Genomic DNA, 18167 nt, shown 5'->3' on the forward strand with positions numbered 1-18167 from the left:
TGTCCTTTCTGACACCTATTCGAGCGACCACTTCCCCTGTGTCGTTCGTCTCCTGCACCACACCCCATCCCCACGTCCTTCGCGCTGGAACATACTGAAAGCTGACTGGGGACTTTACTCCTCCCTGGCGACCTTTCCGGACCACGATTTTCCCAGTTGTGACAGTCAGGTCGAATACCTCACGGCTGTTATTATCCATGCTGCCGAACGTTCCATACCTCGTACTACTTCTTCTTCACGTCGCGTTTCCGTCCCCTGGTGGAACGAGGCTTGTAGGGACGCTATCCGTGCTCGACGACGTGCTTTACGCACCTTTCGCCGCCATCCTACGTTGGCGAATTGTATTGAATACAAACGACTCCGAGCGCAATGCCGTAGAGTCATCAAAGACAGCAAAAAAGCTTGTTGGGCCTCTTTCACCAGCTCCTTTAACAGTTTCACTCCCTCTTCTGTCGTTTGGGGTAGCCTGCGCCGGCTGTCGGGCATTAAGGCCCACTCCTCAGTACCTGGCCTGACCTCAGGTAATGAGGTCCTTGTTGATCCTGTGGCTGTCTCCAACGCCTTTGGCCGTTTTTTCGCGGAGGTTTCAAGCTCCGCCCATTACCATCCTGCCTTCCTTCCCAGGAAAGAAGCAGACGAGGCTCGGCGACCTTCCTTCCACTCGCTGAATCTGGAAACTTACAATGCCCCCTTTACTATGCGGGAACTCGAACGCGCGCTTGCACTGTCCCGGTCCTCTGCTCCGGGGCCAGATGCCATTCACGTTCAGATGCTGGCACACCTTTCTCCGGCGGGCAAAAGCTTCCTTCTTCGAACCTACAATCGCGTCTGGACCGAAGGTCAGGTCCCCATGCGTTGGCGTGACGCCGTTGTTGTTCCTATACCCAAACCCGGGAAGGATAGACACCTTCCTTCTAGTTACTGCCCCATTTCTCTTACAAGCTGTGTCTGTAAGGTGATGGAGCGCATGGTTAATGCTCGGTTAGTTTGGATTCTTGAATCTCGACGACTACTTACTAATGTCCAATGCGGCTTTCGTCGCCGCCGCTCCGCTGTTGACCACCTTGTGACCTTGTCGACATTCATCATGAACAACTTTTTGCGAAGGCGCCAAACGGTAGCCGTGTTCTTCGACTTGGAGAAGGCTTATGATACCTGTTGGAGAGGAGGTATCCTCCGCACTATGCACAAGTGGGGCCTACGCGGTCGTCTGCCCCTTTTTATTGATTCCTTTTTAACGGATCGAAAGTTTAGGGTACGTGTGGGTTCCGTATTGTCCGACGTCTTCCTCCAGGAGAACGGAGTGCCTCAGGGCTCCGTCTTGAGCGTAGCCCTTTTTGCCATCGCGATCAATCCAATTATGGATTGCATTCCACCTAATGTCTCAGGCTCTCTCTTTGTCGATGACTTCGCGATCTACTGCAGTGCCCAGAGAACATGCCTCCTGGAGCGCTGCCTCCAGCGTTGTCTAGACAGCCTCTACTCATGGAGCGTGGCAAATGGCTTCCGGTTCTCTGAAGAGAAGACGGTTTGTATCAACTTTTGGCGATATAAAGCGTTCCTTCCGCCATCCTTACATCTCGGTCCCGTTGTTCTCCCATTCGTGGACACAACTAAGTTTCTAGGGCTCACGTTGGACCGGAAACTGTGTTGGTCTCCACATGTCTCTTATTTGGCGGCCCGTTGTACACGTTCCCTTAATGTCCTCAGAGTTCTTAGTGGTTCATCTTGGGGAGCGGATCGCACTGTCCTGCTTCGCTTGTATCGGTCCATAGTCTGATCGAAGCTGGATTATGGGAGCTTCGTCTACTCGTCCGCTCGGCCATCCCTCTTACGCCGGCTCAATTCCATCCACCATCGGGGGATACGTCTTGCGACCGGAGCCTTCTACACTAGTCCTGTCGAGAGTCTTTACGCTGAAGCTGCCGAGTTACCATTGACCTACCGGCGCGACGTACTGCTGTGTCGGTATGCCTGCCGGCTGTTGTCTATGCCCGAACACCCCTCTTACAAGTCCTTCTTCGCCGATTCTCTCGACCGTCAGTACGGGTTGTATGTGTCTGCCCTGCTGCCCCCCGGAGTCCGCTTCCGTCGCCTGCTTCGACAATTGGACTTTGCCCTCCCTACCACCTTCAGAGAGGGTGAGAGCCCGACACCACCTTGGCTCCAGGCTCCGGTTCGTATTTATCTCGACCTCAGCTCACTCCCGAAGGAGGGTACTCCGGCTGCAGTGTATTGCTCACGGTTTGTCGAACTTCGTGCTCGACTTGCTGGTCACACCTTTATTTACACCGATGGCTCCAAAAATGACGATGGTGTCGGCTGTGCCTTTGTCGTCGGGACCGCCACCTTTAAATACCGGCTCCTTGACCAGTGTTCCAGCTTTACGGCCGAGCTTTTTGCTCTCCATCAGGCCATTCAGTATGCCCGCCGCCACCGCCATTCATTGTATGTACTCTGCACTGACTCACTCAGTGCTCTTCAGAGCCTTTGGGCTCCCTATCCGGTCCATCCCTTGATTCAACGAATACAGCAGTCCCTCCATTCTTTCGCTGATAATGGCGGTTCTGTCAGCTTTCTGTGGGTCCCCGGACATGTAGGAGTGCCTGGGAATGAGGCTGCAGATGCTGCAGCCAAGGCTGCAGTCCTCCAGCCTCGGCCAGCCTCCCATTGTGTCCCGTCATCTGACGTTTGTGGGGATGTATGTAAGAGGCTTGTGTCCTTGTGGTGGGATGCTTGGTCATCCCTCCAAGGAAACAAGCTCCAGGCAGTAAAACCGCTCCCAACTGCTTGGACAACTTCCTCCCGACCATCTCGGCGCGAGGAGGTCCTTCTGACCAGGTTGCGGATTGGGCATTGCCGGTTTAGCCACCGCTACCTGCTCTCTGGTGACCCAGCCCCGCAGTGCCCTTGTGGTCAGGCATTAACGGTGCGCCATGTTTTATTGTCGTGTCCCCGTTTTAGTCAATTTCGTGTTGTCCTGTCCCTGCCATCTACCTTACCGGATGTTTTAGCTGATGACGCTCGAGCAGCTGCTCGTCTTCTGCGTTTTATAACTTTAACTGGCTTGACCAAAGACATTTAACCTTTTTACTTATCTCATCTGCATCTTTGTCAGGTCCTTTTGATGTCCCCCCATCCCCTTGAGTTTTAGCGGGTTCCTTGTGCTCTAACACCAGTGACTGGGCGCTAATGACCTCAGCAGTTGAGTGCCCTTAAACCCTACCCAAAAAAAAAAAAAAAAAAAAAAAGTCACAGTCAGTAGTCGTCTGACTACAAGCGACATCTCCTCGTGATCTTCAACCGGACCTGGTGCAATGGCGTCTGTCCATCGCACTGGTGGGAGAGCACCATTATACTAGTGCTCAAACCTGGCAAAAGCCCACTTTATGTGGACAGCTATCAGCCCATCAGCCTCACCAAAGTTCTTTGTAAGCTGCTGGAACGTATGGTGTGTCGGTGGTTGGGGGGGTCCTGCAGTCATGTGGCCTACTGGCTCTGTGTCAGGGCAGTTTCTGCCTGAGTCGCTCTACTACTGATAATCTCGTGTCCCTCGAGTCTGCCATCCGAACAGCCTTTTCCAGATGCCAACACCTTGTTGCCATCTTTTTTGGTTTATGAAAAGCGTATGACACCACCTGGCGACATCATATTCTTGCCACATTGTGCAAGTGGTGTCTCCAAGGCTTGCTCCTGGTTTTATCCAGAATTTCCTGCCATTTCTTATCTGTGTGTTTCTATGGGATCAAACTGCTGAGCTCATCGGTCCCTTCTCTCTGTCTGTCTGTCTGTCTGTCTGTGTGTGTGTGTGTGTGTGTGTGTGTGTGTGTGTGTGTGTGTGCGTGTGTGCGTGTGTGCGTGTGTGCGTGTGTGCGTGTGTGCGTGTGTGCGTGTGTGCGTGTGTGCGTGTGTGCGTGTGTGCGTGTGTGCGTGCGTGCGTGCGTGCGTGCGCTGCATTTCAATAACTGGCCTGCATTCATTTTTACGCCACCATGTTTTTCGGCTTTGGGAGACAGAATGGCACAGTCGCAGTACGCACAACAAACTGCATGCCATTAAGGAGACTACGAATGTGTGGCAGTCCTCCATGCGGGCCTCTCACGGGGACTCTGTGGTTCTCTGCCGGCTCCGCATCAGCCACACTTGGGCGACCCGCAGCTACCTCCTGCACCATGAAGACCCACTTTGACTGCCCTGTGACAAAATCTTCGGTTACCGGACTCGTTGCCACTAATTTTATCTGACAACGCCTAATCAGCTGATTTCGTTTTACGTTTTATTCATGGAGGTGGGTTTTATCATTTGATCTAAGTTTGAGGACATGTCCTTTGAGAGGGAAAGACGAAAGGATGTGGGTTTTAAGGGAGAGGGTAAGGAGTCATTCCAATCCCGGGAGCGGAAAGACTTACCTTAGGGGGGAAAAAGGACGGGTATACACTCGCGCGCGCACGCGCCCACACACACACACACACACACACACACACACACACACACACACACACACACACATCATATGTGTGGATGGATATGTGTGTGTGTGTGTGTGTGCGAGTGTATACCCGTCCTTTTTTCCCCCTAAGGTAAGTCTTTCCGCTCCCGGGATTGGAATGACTCCTTACCCTCTCCCTTAAAACCCACATCCTTTCGTCTTTCCCTCTCCTTTCCTCTTTCTTGATGAGGCAACAGGTTGTTGCGAAAGCTTGAATGTGATTAGTATTACAGTTTTACAAAATAATGTAAATGATAATGATCTCGAAAAAATAATTTAGTTTTGTGAGTGAAATGGAGTTGAACACTGCTGTTTTCACTGCTTGGAAAATTAAATTTTATTCTTTAGGACATAGCTACTCCCAAGTTGGGAACTACTGTCATAGAATGTGATGGAGACGTGTAGAAAAATAGTACATGTAAAAAATATTATACTGTCATCAAATTCTCTATATAGAACAAAATAACATATTCTGTGAAATATACTGCAGGACTTTGTTTATTGTATGACCCTTGTACTTTCTGATGGCATATTTTTGGAGTACCGCGTGTTCCTTACTTTTGTCTTATTTCATTATTTTTCAGTACTATGTTGAAAATAAAAATATACCTACCAATTACATTCCATTTATTGACAGATTACACTATTAAAATAATTTATTTGTATTAAACCTATCTAATGGGATATACTAGCTTAGTGCCCATTGCTTCGTTTGCATAGACTGTATAGCCAGTAGAGATTTTTTTGTTTTTATTAAATATTTATGTTGTTCACATACTGCAACATTTTCTAAGCTTTTCATGCTAATTAAGGCAATATAAGTATGCTCTTTTTGGATGGTACTTATGACCAAACAGCGATTTTGGTAGATGGAATACAAAGTTTTTTTTGATCATGCCTTTTGTGTTCTTGTGGAGATATTTCCATAGCAACTTTAATCCCCTAACATATATTTCTTTATATGTAACTGAGAAGTGAAATACCAGTTTTCATAAGTTTAGCTTTAACATTTTTTTTTAATGTAACAAAATATTTCTTAAAAACCTTCATCCCCTATTGCACTCTCTTAGAGGCTAAATTTCCAAAAACACTGAAACATTTATTTTATTTTATTTCTAATTGCAAAATCAAATACCATTTGTCATAGATGTAGCTTTAAAAATGTGTCTGTAGTTCTTTAGTAATTATTTATTTTCAACAAAACTGTCACTCACTATTTTACCCCCTTAGAGGCTGATTTTCCAAAAATGCTGATTATTTTCTGATTGAGAAACCAAATACCAGTTTTCACAGTTCTAGGTATAAAAAGCCTTTAATAGCGACATACTTTCAGAAAGCTTTTCATTCCCTATTTCACCCATTTAGGAGTGGAATTTCGGACAATCCTTCTTAAACAATGCCTATAGAATAAGACCCACACCCTCTCCAAACTTAGTTTCTATCATTAGCAGTTTGTGCTGGGTGTAATGAGTAAGAACTGAATCAGTCTAACCCTGTTTAACCCTGTTAGGGGTTGAATTTTAAAAAACGGTAAAACATATTTTTCATCTCTACCCGAGAAGCCAACACCAGTTTTCAAAAATTTATCCTGAAAAATGATTTAGCAATGAAATATTTTCATAAAATGCTTCACCTCCATTTCATACCCTTAAGGGTTGAATTTCCAAAAACAGTGACATATGTATGTTTAACTATCATAGATTTAGCTTTAAAAATGCTTTCAAATAAAATATTTTCATAAAAAAATCTCATTTCCTATTTCGCCCCCTTAGGGGTTCAATTTTCAAGAACACTGAAACACGTAGTTTTTAAAATTGTAACTAAGTCAAATACCAATGTTCATAGATATAGCTTTAAAAATACTTCAGTAATCCTTTAATAATGATGCATTTACAAAATAAAAAAAAAAATTTCGTACTTTTAGCTCCAAAATTGTCTTAGAAGTGACATTTTTCAAAAAAACCCTTCATACTCTATTTCACCCCCTTAGGGTTGTAATTTTGAAAAATCCCTTCATAAATGATGCCTACAGTGTGAGATCCACACCTTCTCCAAATTTCAAGTTTCTGTCCATAGTGGTTAGGACATCTGTAACCATAGATTACTGAAAGTCTTTCAGTCAAAAGCATTGTTATAAGAACAAAGTTCTTTTTCTCAGATATATTGCTCCCGTTCTGTCAGCACTTCATTACAGTGTCAGAACCACTGCCAACAGCCTACATTTTGACACAGGTGACAAACTGCTTTCAGCACAACACAAAGACACTTGGCAGTCTCCAGATACCCACCAGGGAATGAAAGTTACTTTTCCACTAAATTATGAAGGGATTTGTATCCCTTCAGATTATCTCAAAAGGTTGAGACTTGTTATTCTGTGTACATGTATCAGAATTTTTACTGTTGCAGCACTGATAGAGTTAATTATCATCCCGTGGTTGAAACAAGAACCTAGAGCTATGAACACAGACTTAAATAAATTAAAAGCCTAAACTGAAGTACATCACAATGCATTTCAGTATTTCCTTGGCTTTTAGAAGTATTTATCCCTTCATATTACTCAAAAACTTTCTGGTTTAATCACCAAAAATTCATTTTCCCCACAATATAATGAAGTAATCTCCTTCACTTTTATCTTGGAATATGGGTAATGGATTTATCCAGTGCCATTAGATTTCCCAATATTTTTGCACAACAAATCACACCAAAAATGATGCTCAGTCCACAGGTGTACTGCTGATCCATAGTGTCAAACAGAGACAATGTTTTGGCAATTTTAGGCATGTCGCCATCATGGGGGTGTTGACAAACTTAGCTTATGTGGGTATGTAGCTGACTTACGTTCCCTCCCACTGCAAGCCATTCCGTCTGTGGTCTGTTCCCGAGGGCATGCATCAGCAGTTGCAAAGATGCTTGTGTTGGTGTCTGTAGCAGTATCAATGTAGTTGCACTTCTCCCTCAGTTGCCAGATTGTTGTGTTTACTGACTGGCTTCTTAAGTAGACCCAGTGCTGGTTCCCAAGCCTTGCTGGGATCATAGACGTACTCCAGACTGATAAGATTATCCCTGGTGCAAATTTCAATGACTTTCCTGATGACACTGTTCCTGTATTTTGAAGTCTGCACTAACATCCTGGTGCATTCGTATTCCATTGCACTATTCTCAGACAAATGGTGCTCTGTGACTGCTGACTTGTTAAGTAACATTAGCAGTGTGTGCTGCTGGTCATCTCAGCATTGATCTTTGATGGTGCACACTGTTTGTCCAATGTATGTCTTTACTCATTGGCATGGAATTTGATATACCCTGGACTTCCACAAACAGAGGTCATCTTTGACACTCCCCAATAATGCAGGTGTTTCATTGGGCCGGCAAAAGACAGGGTGCTTCTTCAGTCTGCACCCGACTTTTCCCAGTAGTGCGGCAGTGTATGGTATAAAGACTGTGGCCAGCTCTTCTGTGATTTCTTCCATCCCCATGGCTGCAATACAACCTATACTTTATCACAAATCTCACTTAGTTTGGATTCTGGTATAATACTACATTATTTTAGTTTATATCAACTTAAAAAAAAGGACAAAAATAATTTGTAAATAATTATCCATGTGTATTATTTGCTGTTTTTGGCTATGTGAAGCTTATTTGCATTATTTAATATAATTTCAGAACTTCAGAGGAGGATATCTCGGTTGGAAAGCGACTGTTCAGACCTACAGTTTCTTGCCTCTCAACATTTGGCAACAGTCAAAACACTCGAAAAAGAATCTGCAGCAAAGACACAGAAAATATTGCAATTGCAAAGGAAGGGTCTACAAACAATTGTTTCTACTCCAGGTAAAATTTACGGTAGTACTGTTTGAATTACAAAGGAGGGTAAGTCAAACTGCTGTGAGAAATCTTAGCAGCTTTTGTTGTATTTATTCTTAAGCGTTAGATGCTAGAGAACGGCTTATTCCTTAATATCTGTGCAACGCTTCACATCGGCATAACAAAAGTAATTTGTTTCACTGCCCTTTGCACGAAATGCACAGGTAGCTCACAAAACATTCTGTGTATTTTTTGCAAACTTGATAAACAGTCCTTCTAAAGCTCCACCAAGAAAGTCCATAGTTGCACCAGGGTCAAATCAGCTGCCACATGAAACAGTTGGGTCAAAGAGAGAATCCTAATCCACAGCCAGGTAGGGTAGGCCAGAGCATAGTGTTGATGATAGTAATCAGTGAAACACAACATTTCCCAAAGTGCCAGTGCTCCTATGGATTATAAGTTTTACACTGCTGGCCACTAAAATTGCAACACTGTGAACCAGCATTTGACAAACATCAAATTGGCATGAAGTGTACTACATAGAAGATATGAAGAAAGGTATGAAGATAGAACCATACAAAGTAGGCAGGAGAAACACTGTCTGCATTCCAGAATGAGATTTTCACTCTGCAGCAGAGTGTGCGCTGATATGAAACTTCCTGACAGATTAAAACTGTGTGCCGGACAGAGACTCGATCTCGGGAACTTTACCTTTCGCAGGCAAGTGCTCTACCAACTGAGCTACCCAAGCACAACTCACGACCCATCCTCACAGCTTCAATTCTGCCAGTACCTCATCTCCTACCTTACAAACTGCACAGAAGCTCTGCAGTAGCCTTTCTTCCAGGAGTGCTAGTTCTGCAAGGTATGCAGAAGAGTTTCTGTGAAATTTGGAAGGTAGGAGACAAGGTAATGGCAGAATTGAGGCTGGGTCATGAGTCATGCTTGGGTAGCTCAGATGGTAGAGCACTTGCCCGCGAAAGGCAAAGGTCCCGAGTTTGAGTCTCGGTCCGGCACACAGTTTTAATTTACCAGGAAGTTTCACTGTCTAAATTCTGTATGTAAGGGGGATTACACGGTACTTTCTCATTCAGCTATCCCATTTGAATGTCGATTGTTTGTGAAAAGATCACATTATGCCTTGTGTAAGAAAGAGAAATACCTACCAGCATGTGTGTCTGTATTTGACAGCAGCAAGATTGCAGCCTTATTTGACAGCAGCAAGATTGTGCCCTATTGAGAATGCGGTTTACCATTCATCAATATTGCTGCTTATGATGGTCAGGATCCCACAGCTGCAATACAAATATGGAATTGATTGATTCATGAGGACAATTCTGAGCAATTTGGGGGGGGGGGGGGGGGCACTTTAATACTTGCTGCCCCCATGGTATTTTTGACAAAGCCACACGTGCCTATAGGGCCGTTCTAAATGACGAGCACCTCAGGGAGCCCAGAATTCATTTACAGGGTACAGGCTCAGTAAAACTGCGTTCCCTGTGCTGGGGACTGGTAAGTGCAGCCATTCCTCTGTAGCCGTAAGCTTTGGATGTGCATCAGCGACCACCATGTGTCGCAGCAGTGGAATGTTTTATGTCACAGGTAACAGGGATCTTGTCTTAACTGCCCAGATCACGAGGATGGTGTAAACTTCTTTAAAAAAGTCCCCCAATCTTGAGGTGTGCTTCAGGTTCATGAGACACATGCAGCTGTTGCGGCTTGAAGGTCATTAATGTGAAACCCCTGGGGTACCTGCTGCACCAGCTGTATAAAGCGTACCCATGCAAGTGGGTGCCCTCTGGGTGGATCCTTATTTCCATAGCTGCTTGTGGGACTGAGAGGGAGCCATCAAACCTATCCCTTTCGACTCCCAGTGGAATGGGAGTACTGCTATTACTGGTGTCGCCAGTCCTCCTGATACAGAAATTAATTCAGATACTTATGTTTCTACTAATGGGATGCAAGCTGCTAGGCAGAATATGTTTTTAATAGTTGAAGGGAAAGAGGTTAAGCTTGGGAAAATTTCAACTTTTTGTGTTCAAAATGGGTTATAAGACATTGCTGGCATTAAAAGTGATTGAGAAATGAGACAATATTAGTCAAAACTTTTAGTTCCCAACAAGCATTGAACCTCCAGAAAGCTAAAAGCTTTGGGAAATATGCAATTGAAATGGAGCTCCACAACACTTTGAACTGCAGCAAAGATGTGTAGTGCCGAGATATCGTAGATATTCCCAGAGAGGAACTGAAAGATGAGTAAGCTCAAGAAGGTGTCACAAATGGGCAAAATATAATCGAAAAGGATGGTCAGCATACTGTTAAATCAGATTGCTTTTTCATTTTCATTTGGTAATACAACACTTCCAGAGCACATCAAGGCATGTTTCCTTTGCTCAAATGTGCGGCCTTATGTCCCTCACCCAATGTGCTGTTTAAATGCCATCACTTTGTGCACACCATGCTTGTGTGTAGGAGAGGGCCCACTTGTGGCAATTGTTGTAAGGTTGCCCATAACAGCATCATTTGTTCATTGCCTTCAAAGTGTGTAAATTGCTCTGGGGATCATCCTGTCTGCAGTAGACTGCAGTATCTGCCTTGAAGAAAGGAATATACAGGAGCTCAAAACATTGAAGTGCATCCCATATGATAAGGTCAAAAAGATCTATAAGGCCATGCAACCTTCCACTTTCACTACTTCTTTAATTTCAGCTCTTAAAAAGCCTATTCCAAAAACAGATGCTTCTAGACAAATGGAGGTTGCTAGTATCAGCACCAGTACTTGTGTTTCTAAGTTCATTGGCAACAGTGGTTTTACTATGCAGTCTATAGCTCCACCCAGTAAATCTGAAAAGGTCACAGTTGCTGAAATTGTAGAGAGTCCAGCACGTCAACTGGCAGACTTCTGTATGCAGGCCAGTACTGCCACTGCCACAAATGTGGCTCTGAGGATTTCTTTGACAAACCAACCTAAAGGAAAGTGTCAACATCAGAATAATACAGATCACAAGCCTTCAGACCATGTAAAATGCAAATGAGTGTTTGTCGTCATTGGCCAGGAGGCCCCTTTGGGGGCAGCTCTGGCCACCTTGGTGCAGGTATTATTACATTCGATGCCACACTGGGCTACCTGCACACCAGATAGGGATGAAATGATGATGAAAACAACACAACATCGTCCCTGAGTGGAGAAAATCTCCGACCCAGCCAGGAATTGAACCCGGGCCCGTAGGACGGCAATCCGTCACGCTGACCACTCAGCTATTGGGGCAGACTCAGACCATGTAGATCTCATTCTGTCTGGTGGTTCTAATGAATCCACTTCAGAGACAATGGAATATGAAGTCTGCCTGGAGCAACCATCTAGCCCCACAATTAAGCCTTCAACCATTGCTCGCACCCACCTTGGTGGAGAGACAGGGTGAAGAAAAAGAAACCTCACTGATAAACTGACACTACGATGGAACCCCAGTGAGTTACAGATGCATGTGATGGAATTGAAACTCGTAGTGTAGGAATGTCCCCTGTGCTTGTGTTTAGAAGAAACACATTTTAAACTGATAATCCTGTGCTCCAGTGCTATACCCTTCCACTGTGAGGATGACCTGAGTGGGGCAGGACGAAGGGAGGGGTAGCTGTGTTCGTCAATAATACCCACCTACTCTATCATTGGTTAACAATCTGCAAGAAGTCACATTTGAAGTTTATGTGCTTCAGAGGATCACTATAAGATCACTGTAATAACCTCCAAAAGAGATGATGGATTCTGAGGTTTTCACAGATCTTGTAGACCAATTCCCCTGACCACTCTTACTGGCAGACTTCAATGTCCATAATGTATTATGGTGCTCACATGCCCCACGGGTTGAGTTCTAGAGAACCTTATTTCATCTTGGGAGCTATGCATCCTCAGAATGGGGAATCCCACTCATTTCAAGATTGCTGCTATGTCATCATCAACCATATATCTTTATTTCTGCTCTGCAACCCTTGCAGATTCTACTTGGTGGAAGTTTACTGATGACCTTCATTCCAGTGACTATTTCCCACTCTGGATCCACCTACCAGTTGGAGCAATACTTTAAAAGAAGCCACCAATATGGTTAATAAATAGAGGTAACTGGATGCTGTTCCACCAGTTGACTGTGTCTGAATATCGAGGCAGTGTTCAAGAATGGGTGAAACACATTACACAGTGATCCACCTTGCTAGAAACTTATCCATTTCAATATCATCTGATCATTTTTGATGGCAGCTTGTAGCTTGGTGGACAGATGCATGCTGCTTAGCAATCTGGGTCAGCTGTGCTGTTATGCGGTGGTTGAAGCACTGCCCAATAGCAGAAAGCTGTGCAACCTTTTGACTAGTGAGAGCTAAAGCTCGACACACAATCAAAGAGAGCAAACAAAGATTGTGGCATATACTCCTGAACTGTCAGTCACTTCACTAGTATGGGAAGCCATCATGAGGATTTATGGTGAATGTGGTCAGTGGCCTATAGCAGTGATGCTGAAGCAGGAATGTCTCCAAACAACTCCCAGAGACATCACCCATACAATGGCAGAGTGGTTTCCAATTACTTCTACCACTACCAGACAGGCTCTAGCTTTCCGCCACTACCATGCAACTGTGTAGAGGGGTGAGTTGGACTTGAGGCCCAACGATTCTGAGCCCTGTAAGTGCCCTTTCTCCCTGTGGGAGTTGGATTCGACCTTGTCTAAGTCTCATGATATTGTACCCATTCATGACCAAATCTGATAAAACATGCTGAGAAACTTGCAAATGTTGTCAAAGGAAATCATCATAAAATATTTAGATTCAATATGGTGCACAGGACAATTTCCCGGCTCATAGAGGGAGACAATTTTAACAACTCTTTTCAAACTAAGAAAGGACCAAACATGTCCCATTAGATACCAGTGTCACTTTAAGGAGCTGTGTAGGAAACACCTTTGAGTGAATGAATGGTCAACCGTCATCTGGTCTGGATATTTGAGACCAGGCAACTCCTTAGTCACGCTCTTTGTGGATTCGGGAGATATCGACCCATTGTCAACAACCTGACTGTCCTACAGGTGAATGTCCAGCAGGCTTTTCTACGTAAACACATTTGTAAATTGACATTTTTGATATCAGTAAGGTTTATGTCACTACTTGGTGGCACAATATTTTATGACAACTCCACCAACAGGACTTTCATGATCACCTCCCGATATTCATTCTGCCCTTTTTTTCTACACAGTTTCTTAGATCATGACTAGGATTAAACTGGAGAAAGGTGTCCCCCAGCGAGGTGTTTTAAAGTGTTATCCTGTTAGCCATAGCTGAAAACAGTATTGCATCTACGGTAAGGAATCCTGTGCAATGCTACTTGTTTGCGAATGATTTTGCAATTTTCTGCTGTGCCACCAGCACTGCAACAGTGAATCACTAATTACAACTTGCAGTGAACCATTTGGAGGAGTTGGCTGCAAATACAGTTTAACTTTCCTGCAGATGAGTGTGCATGTGTTAATTTTAATCATTCTCATTGTATTTTTAGTTTACCTGAGTTGCATATGAGGAACATCATTCTACATTTTAAACACTTGGTGAGATTTCTATATCATGTTTTTTATTCCAATCTGTCTTTGTTAACCACACGAGGAGGACCAGAAGGCCAGGATCCAAAAAGCACTGAACATCTTAAAGTGCCTTTGCCACAGATCTTGATGAGTGGACAGGGTGCAACTTCTGCGGTTATAAGGTCTCCATATGATCATGGCTAGAGTATAGGTGAGCAGTGCATGGATCAGTGAGATCTTTTTACCTAAAGATCACTGATGCTATCCACCATGAGGGGATCAGGCTAGCCAGAGCCCCATACTCAGTCTCTGTGCTGAGGTCAGGGAACCACCACTCACCATCCAGTGTGTCAGGCAGAAAAGATCCTTACTGCTCCTAATTCACTAGCATACCGTACTGTTGCTTGTCCAGCTATGGAACACCTTTTCTCCAATTGTCTTCTAGCATTGAGGCTATTTGGGGTTTGTGTGTAGCATGTGATGGAATCACTTTGTGTGGAGCCACACACAAATCCAGTGTTGGAACTGACTGCTGCACTGGTTACTCTGAAGTTCCAAAATAAATTTGGATTTAGTGTCATACAGGAGAGGCTGTACTCTTGCATCTGTTTTTCATACAGTATTTTATGACATTTTAAATGAGCACCACATTCTATAGCTGTTTTCATGGATAGGTGTAAACAGGGGTACTCCATTGGTTTTCCTGTTGTTTTCCCTGAGTGTGACCTCAGGATCTGACTGCCTTAAGAATTCACTGTGTTTGATACAGAGTTGTATGTAATTTTGAGGACACTGCAAGAGATGAGATTTGTTCTGACTGCTATATATGCTTTTTGTGTTAAGACTCTGGGTACCCTTAACCCTCTACAACACTTGTACTCAGTGGGTAAAGTAGTCCAGTACATCCAGGACAACCATTTCCATCTGCAATGACAGGGAAAGGAGGTGTCTTTCTGATGGGTGCCAGGGCACATGGGTATTAAGGGAAACAAACTTTCGGATGTAGCAGCCAAGAAGATGTGTTAAGATGATCTGATAATTTCAAATGGCTCTGAGCACTATGGGACTTAACATCTATGGTCATCAGTCCCCGATCTGATAATTCAGTGTGCTATCCCCCTACATGTTGTGACCTCACTGTTGTGGTGCAGTGTCATGCATAGATGGAGAGTGGCTTGAAGTGACAGACAACAAACTGCATCTTGTAAAGTCTAAAACTCGGCCATGGGGTACCTTATTCCAGCAGTGCAAGCATGAGGTGGTCCTTCTTACTCGTCTTTGCATTGGACACAGCTGTATAACACATGGATTCTTGCTCCAGCAAAAGGACCCTCTAATGTGTGGTGCTTTTGGCTTATGTATCACAGTGTGCCACATCTTAGTCATCTGTGTTTTATATTAAGACCAGAATGCAGCAGCTCATTTACTGACAGATTTGCCTTAATTTTAACTGACAGTTGCAAAAAAGTGGTATGACTTTTAAAGTTTTTGTGTTATGTCTGGCTTGTTCCCTAAAATTTTAGGGAGAAATTTTTAATGTGTTCTGAGGGTGGCTGGCTCATCCATATTTTTTGTAAGTGATCAACCCGTTACAGTTCCCTGGGTAGTTATTGCAGCTTTTCTCTTGTTTTACTTGTGTTTTACTTATCACGTTTAGAGCATTTCACTGCTTTTATGTTATCTGAAGGATACCTTTCTTGTGTTTCAGTTTTAAATACCAGCAGTGTATTAACCTTGTGATGTCAATGTTTCTGCCCATGAGATTGTCTTGTGGCAGTTGGTGGAGCCTGTGACAGCGATAATCTTAGGTTATCATCCTCACTGTTCAGGCAGCTACATCTACATACATAATCCACAGCCACTGTATGGTGTATGGTGGAAGATACTGTGTACCACTACCATTCCAGTAACAGATGGAGTGAGGGAGTAAAGAATGTCTGTATGTCTCCTTAAGAGTCCTGATTTCTCTTATCTTGTCTTTGCAGTCCTTACGCAAAATATATGTTGGTGGCAGTAGAATCATACTGCAGTCAGCTGCAAATGTCTGTTCATTAAACTTTCTCAATAGGAAACATTGTCTCCTCTCCACAGATTACCTTTTGAGTTCACGAAGCATCTATTTAATGCTCACTTCTTGATCGAACTTACCAGTAAAAATCTAGCAGCAAGCTTCTGAATTTCTTTGACATCTTCCTGTAAGCTGACTTGGTGGAGATCCCAAACACTTGAGCATTAGTCAGGACCAGGTCATACAAGTCGCCTATACAGATGAATCACACGTTGTTAAATTTCTCCTAATAAACAGAAGTTGGCCATTCACCTTTCCTACTACAATCCTTACATGCTCGTCCCACTTCCTATCACTTTGTGCAGCATTATGCCTAGATATTTAAGCATTGTGACTTTGTCAAACAACGCACCACTAATACTGTACTTGAATATTATGCGATTATTTTTCCTACTCATACGTATTAACTTATATTTTTGTACATTTAGAGCAATCTGCCATTCTTCACACCAAATCAAAATCCTGTCACTCAATGATGATACTTTCCCTATACTACAGCATCATTAGCAAACAGTTGCAGATTGCCTCTCACCCTATCCATCAGATCATTTACATATATAGAAAATAATAGTGGTTCTGTTATGCTTGCCTGAGGCACTCCTGATGACACCCTTGGCGACACACACTCCATCAAGGGCAGAGAAGTCTTCAATCCATTCATGTATCTGGGAACATGCCCATACCTTCATTAACAGTCTGCAGTTGGGCACCACAAGTGCTTTCTGGAAATGTAGGAATTGATACCCACGCGACAACATGAACTACCACTGTGTTTCAAAATGCCATGCATAAAAATGGGATTTTTTGGGGACACTTATCTTAGATTCTGTTGGCAACAGAAAGGTAACCTCTTCCTTACCCCCACCACACAGATTGTTCATCCATCATGCACAGTTGCTCGCAGACTGGCCTCTGGAGCGAGAGACAGTGGTCGTGTGTGAACTGCATTTGCCTGATTGCATCTATGTATGTTTTTTATATCAGAAGACAGCCTTTTGGCCAAAACCTTACATGTTTAGTAGTCTTTCTGTTGTGCCTGTGTGCAACTCAATTTCTCCTCCATATTGTGAGTAGCAATCTATCATTTCATAATATTGTCATTATTCCACCCTGAATTTTCCATTGTTTGAAAGGTGAATTTCCCATTGTTTGAAAGGTAGGGTCAAGTATTTTGGATAGGCCCTTGGGGTAGCAACCATTTGTATACCCAACAGAAGGACTGTCTTACTGTAACTATTCCACAGTCCATGGTAAAAATGTAGTATTACACATTTCCTCCAACTTAGGAAAATGGAATAAATTGGTTAGTTCTTTTCACTAGATGTGGTCTATGGTGTGCCTTAACCCTTTGACTGCTATGCGCAACACTGGCAGTCGCGCCTCATGCTGCAATGTCGTGCTGCTCGCCGTGTGTTGGATGCTGAATGCTCCTTGCGCGCTAGCCATGCGCAGTGCTTTCAACTCGCTCGCTGTCTTTCAGCTTTGTATTTTGTTCTGGCCTTTGGACTGGCTTTGGAAGAATTGAGGGTATTTATTTACAATACAACCTTTCCTGTTTCTGAAGCTCAGAAAGTTATTTCTCCTTTCTTTGGTTTCTCCCCCATTACTGGCATTTCCTTCTGTGCTCGCCTAACTGTACCACATGCATTTGTCTACCGTACAACCAACAAAATAGATCTGGGCTGGTGTACCAGTTGTCAACAAACAGCGTATGTCCTTTCTCCAAGTAAGGTTGGAGTAATGTGGCTGATGTATTTCCAGATACTCCCATACCACGATTATCAATGTCTGTTAGTGCGCCAACATAAACGATAAAATCCAGTGTATAATTTCTCGCAAATGCAAATTATGAAAATTTTAATTCCAAACCTACTTATCTGTATTGGAATACATTGCTTTACTTTCAGATGGCCTTTGAACAGCATCAGAGATTAGTCTATACAGAGTTCCTCAAAAGGATAGAAGTTTCCTTGAACATTTTCCAAAAATATGCTACAATAGGCCAAATTTTTGATAAGTAATCCCCATTTAGGGGCATAGTTTGTCATGGAAATGCAGTAAATTCTACAGCAAAAAATATCGGTCTCTGGAGATTACTTTGGAAAAAATTTGTGTTTCCAGCAAAGGATCTGTTGACCAATATTCACTCAGTTAAACTTTTTCACTCTAGCCATCAGAAAGGAAGACGCTACGAAAATATACAATTCTGACACGTGTCACTCCACTTGTTTACTCTAGAATTTGC

General features: G+C 43.6%; 1 protein-coding gene across 1 annotated transcript in view; it reads left to right on the forward strand.

The window, feature by feature from the left end:
- LOC126412235 (centrosomal protein of 135 kDa-like) overlaps positions 1-18167 on the forward strand; it is a 368271-nt gene that overhangs the window by 19924 nt on the left and 330180 nt on the right. The window contains exon 3 of the mRNA XM_050081725.1: positions 8153-8320. Within this exon, the coding sequence (XP_049937682.1) occupies positions 8153-8320 (168 nt within the window). The remainder of the gene's footprint in view (positions 1-8152; positions 8321-18167) is intronic.

Source organism: Schistocerca serialis, chromosome 7 (genome assembly GCF_023864345.2).
Source record: "Schistocerca serialis cubense isolate TAMUIC-IGC-003099 chromosome 7, iqSchSeri2.2, whole genome shotgun sequence".
NCBI classification, from domain to species: Eukaryota; Metazoa; Arthropoda; class Insecta; order Orthoptera; family Acrididae; genus Schistocerca; species Schistocerca serialis.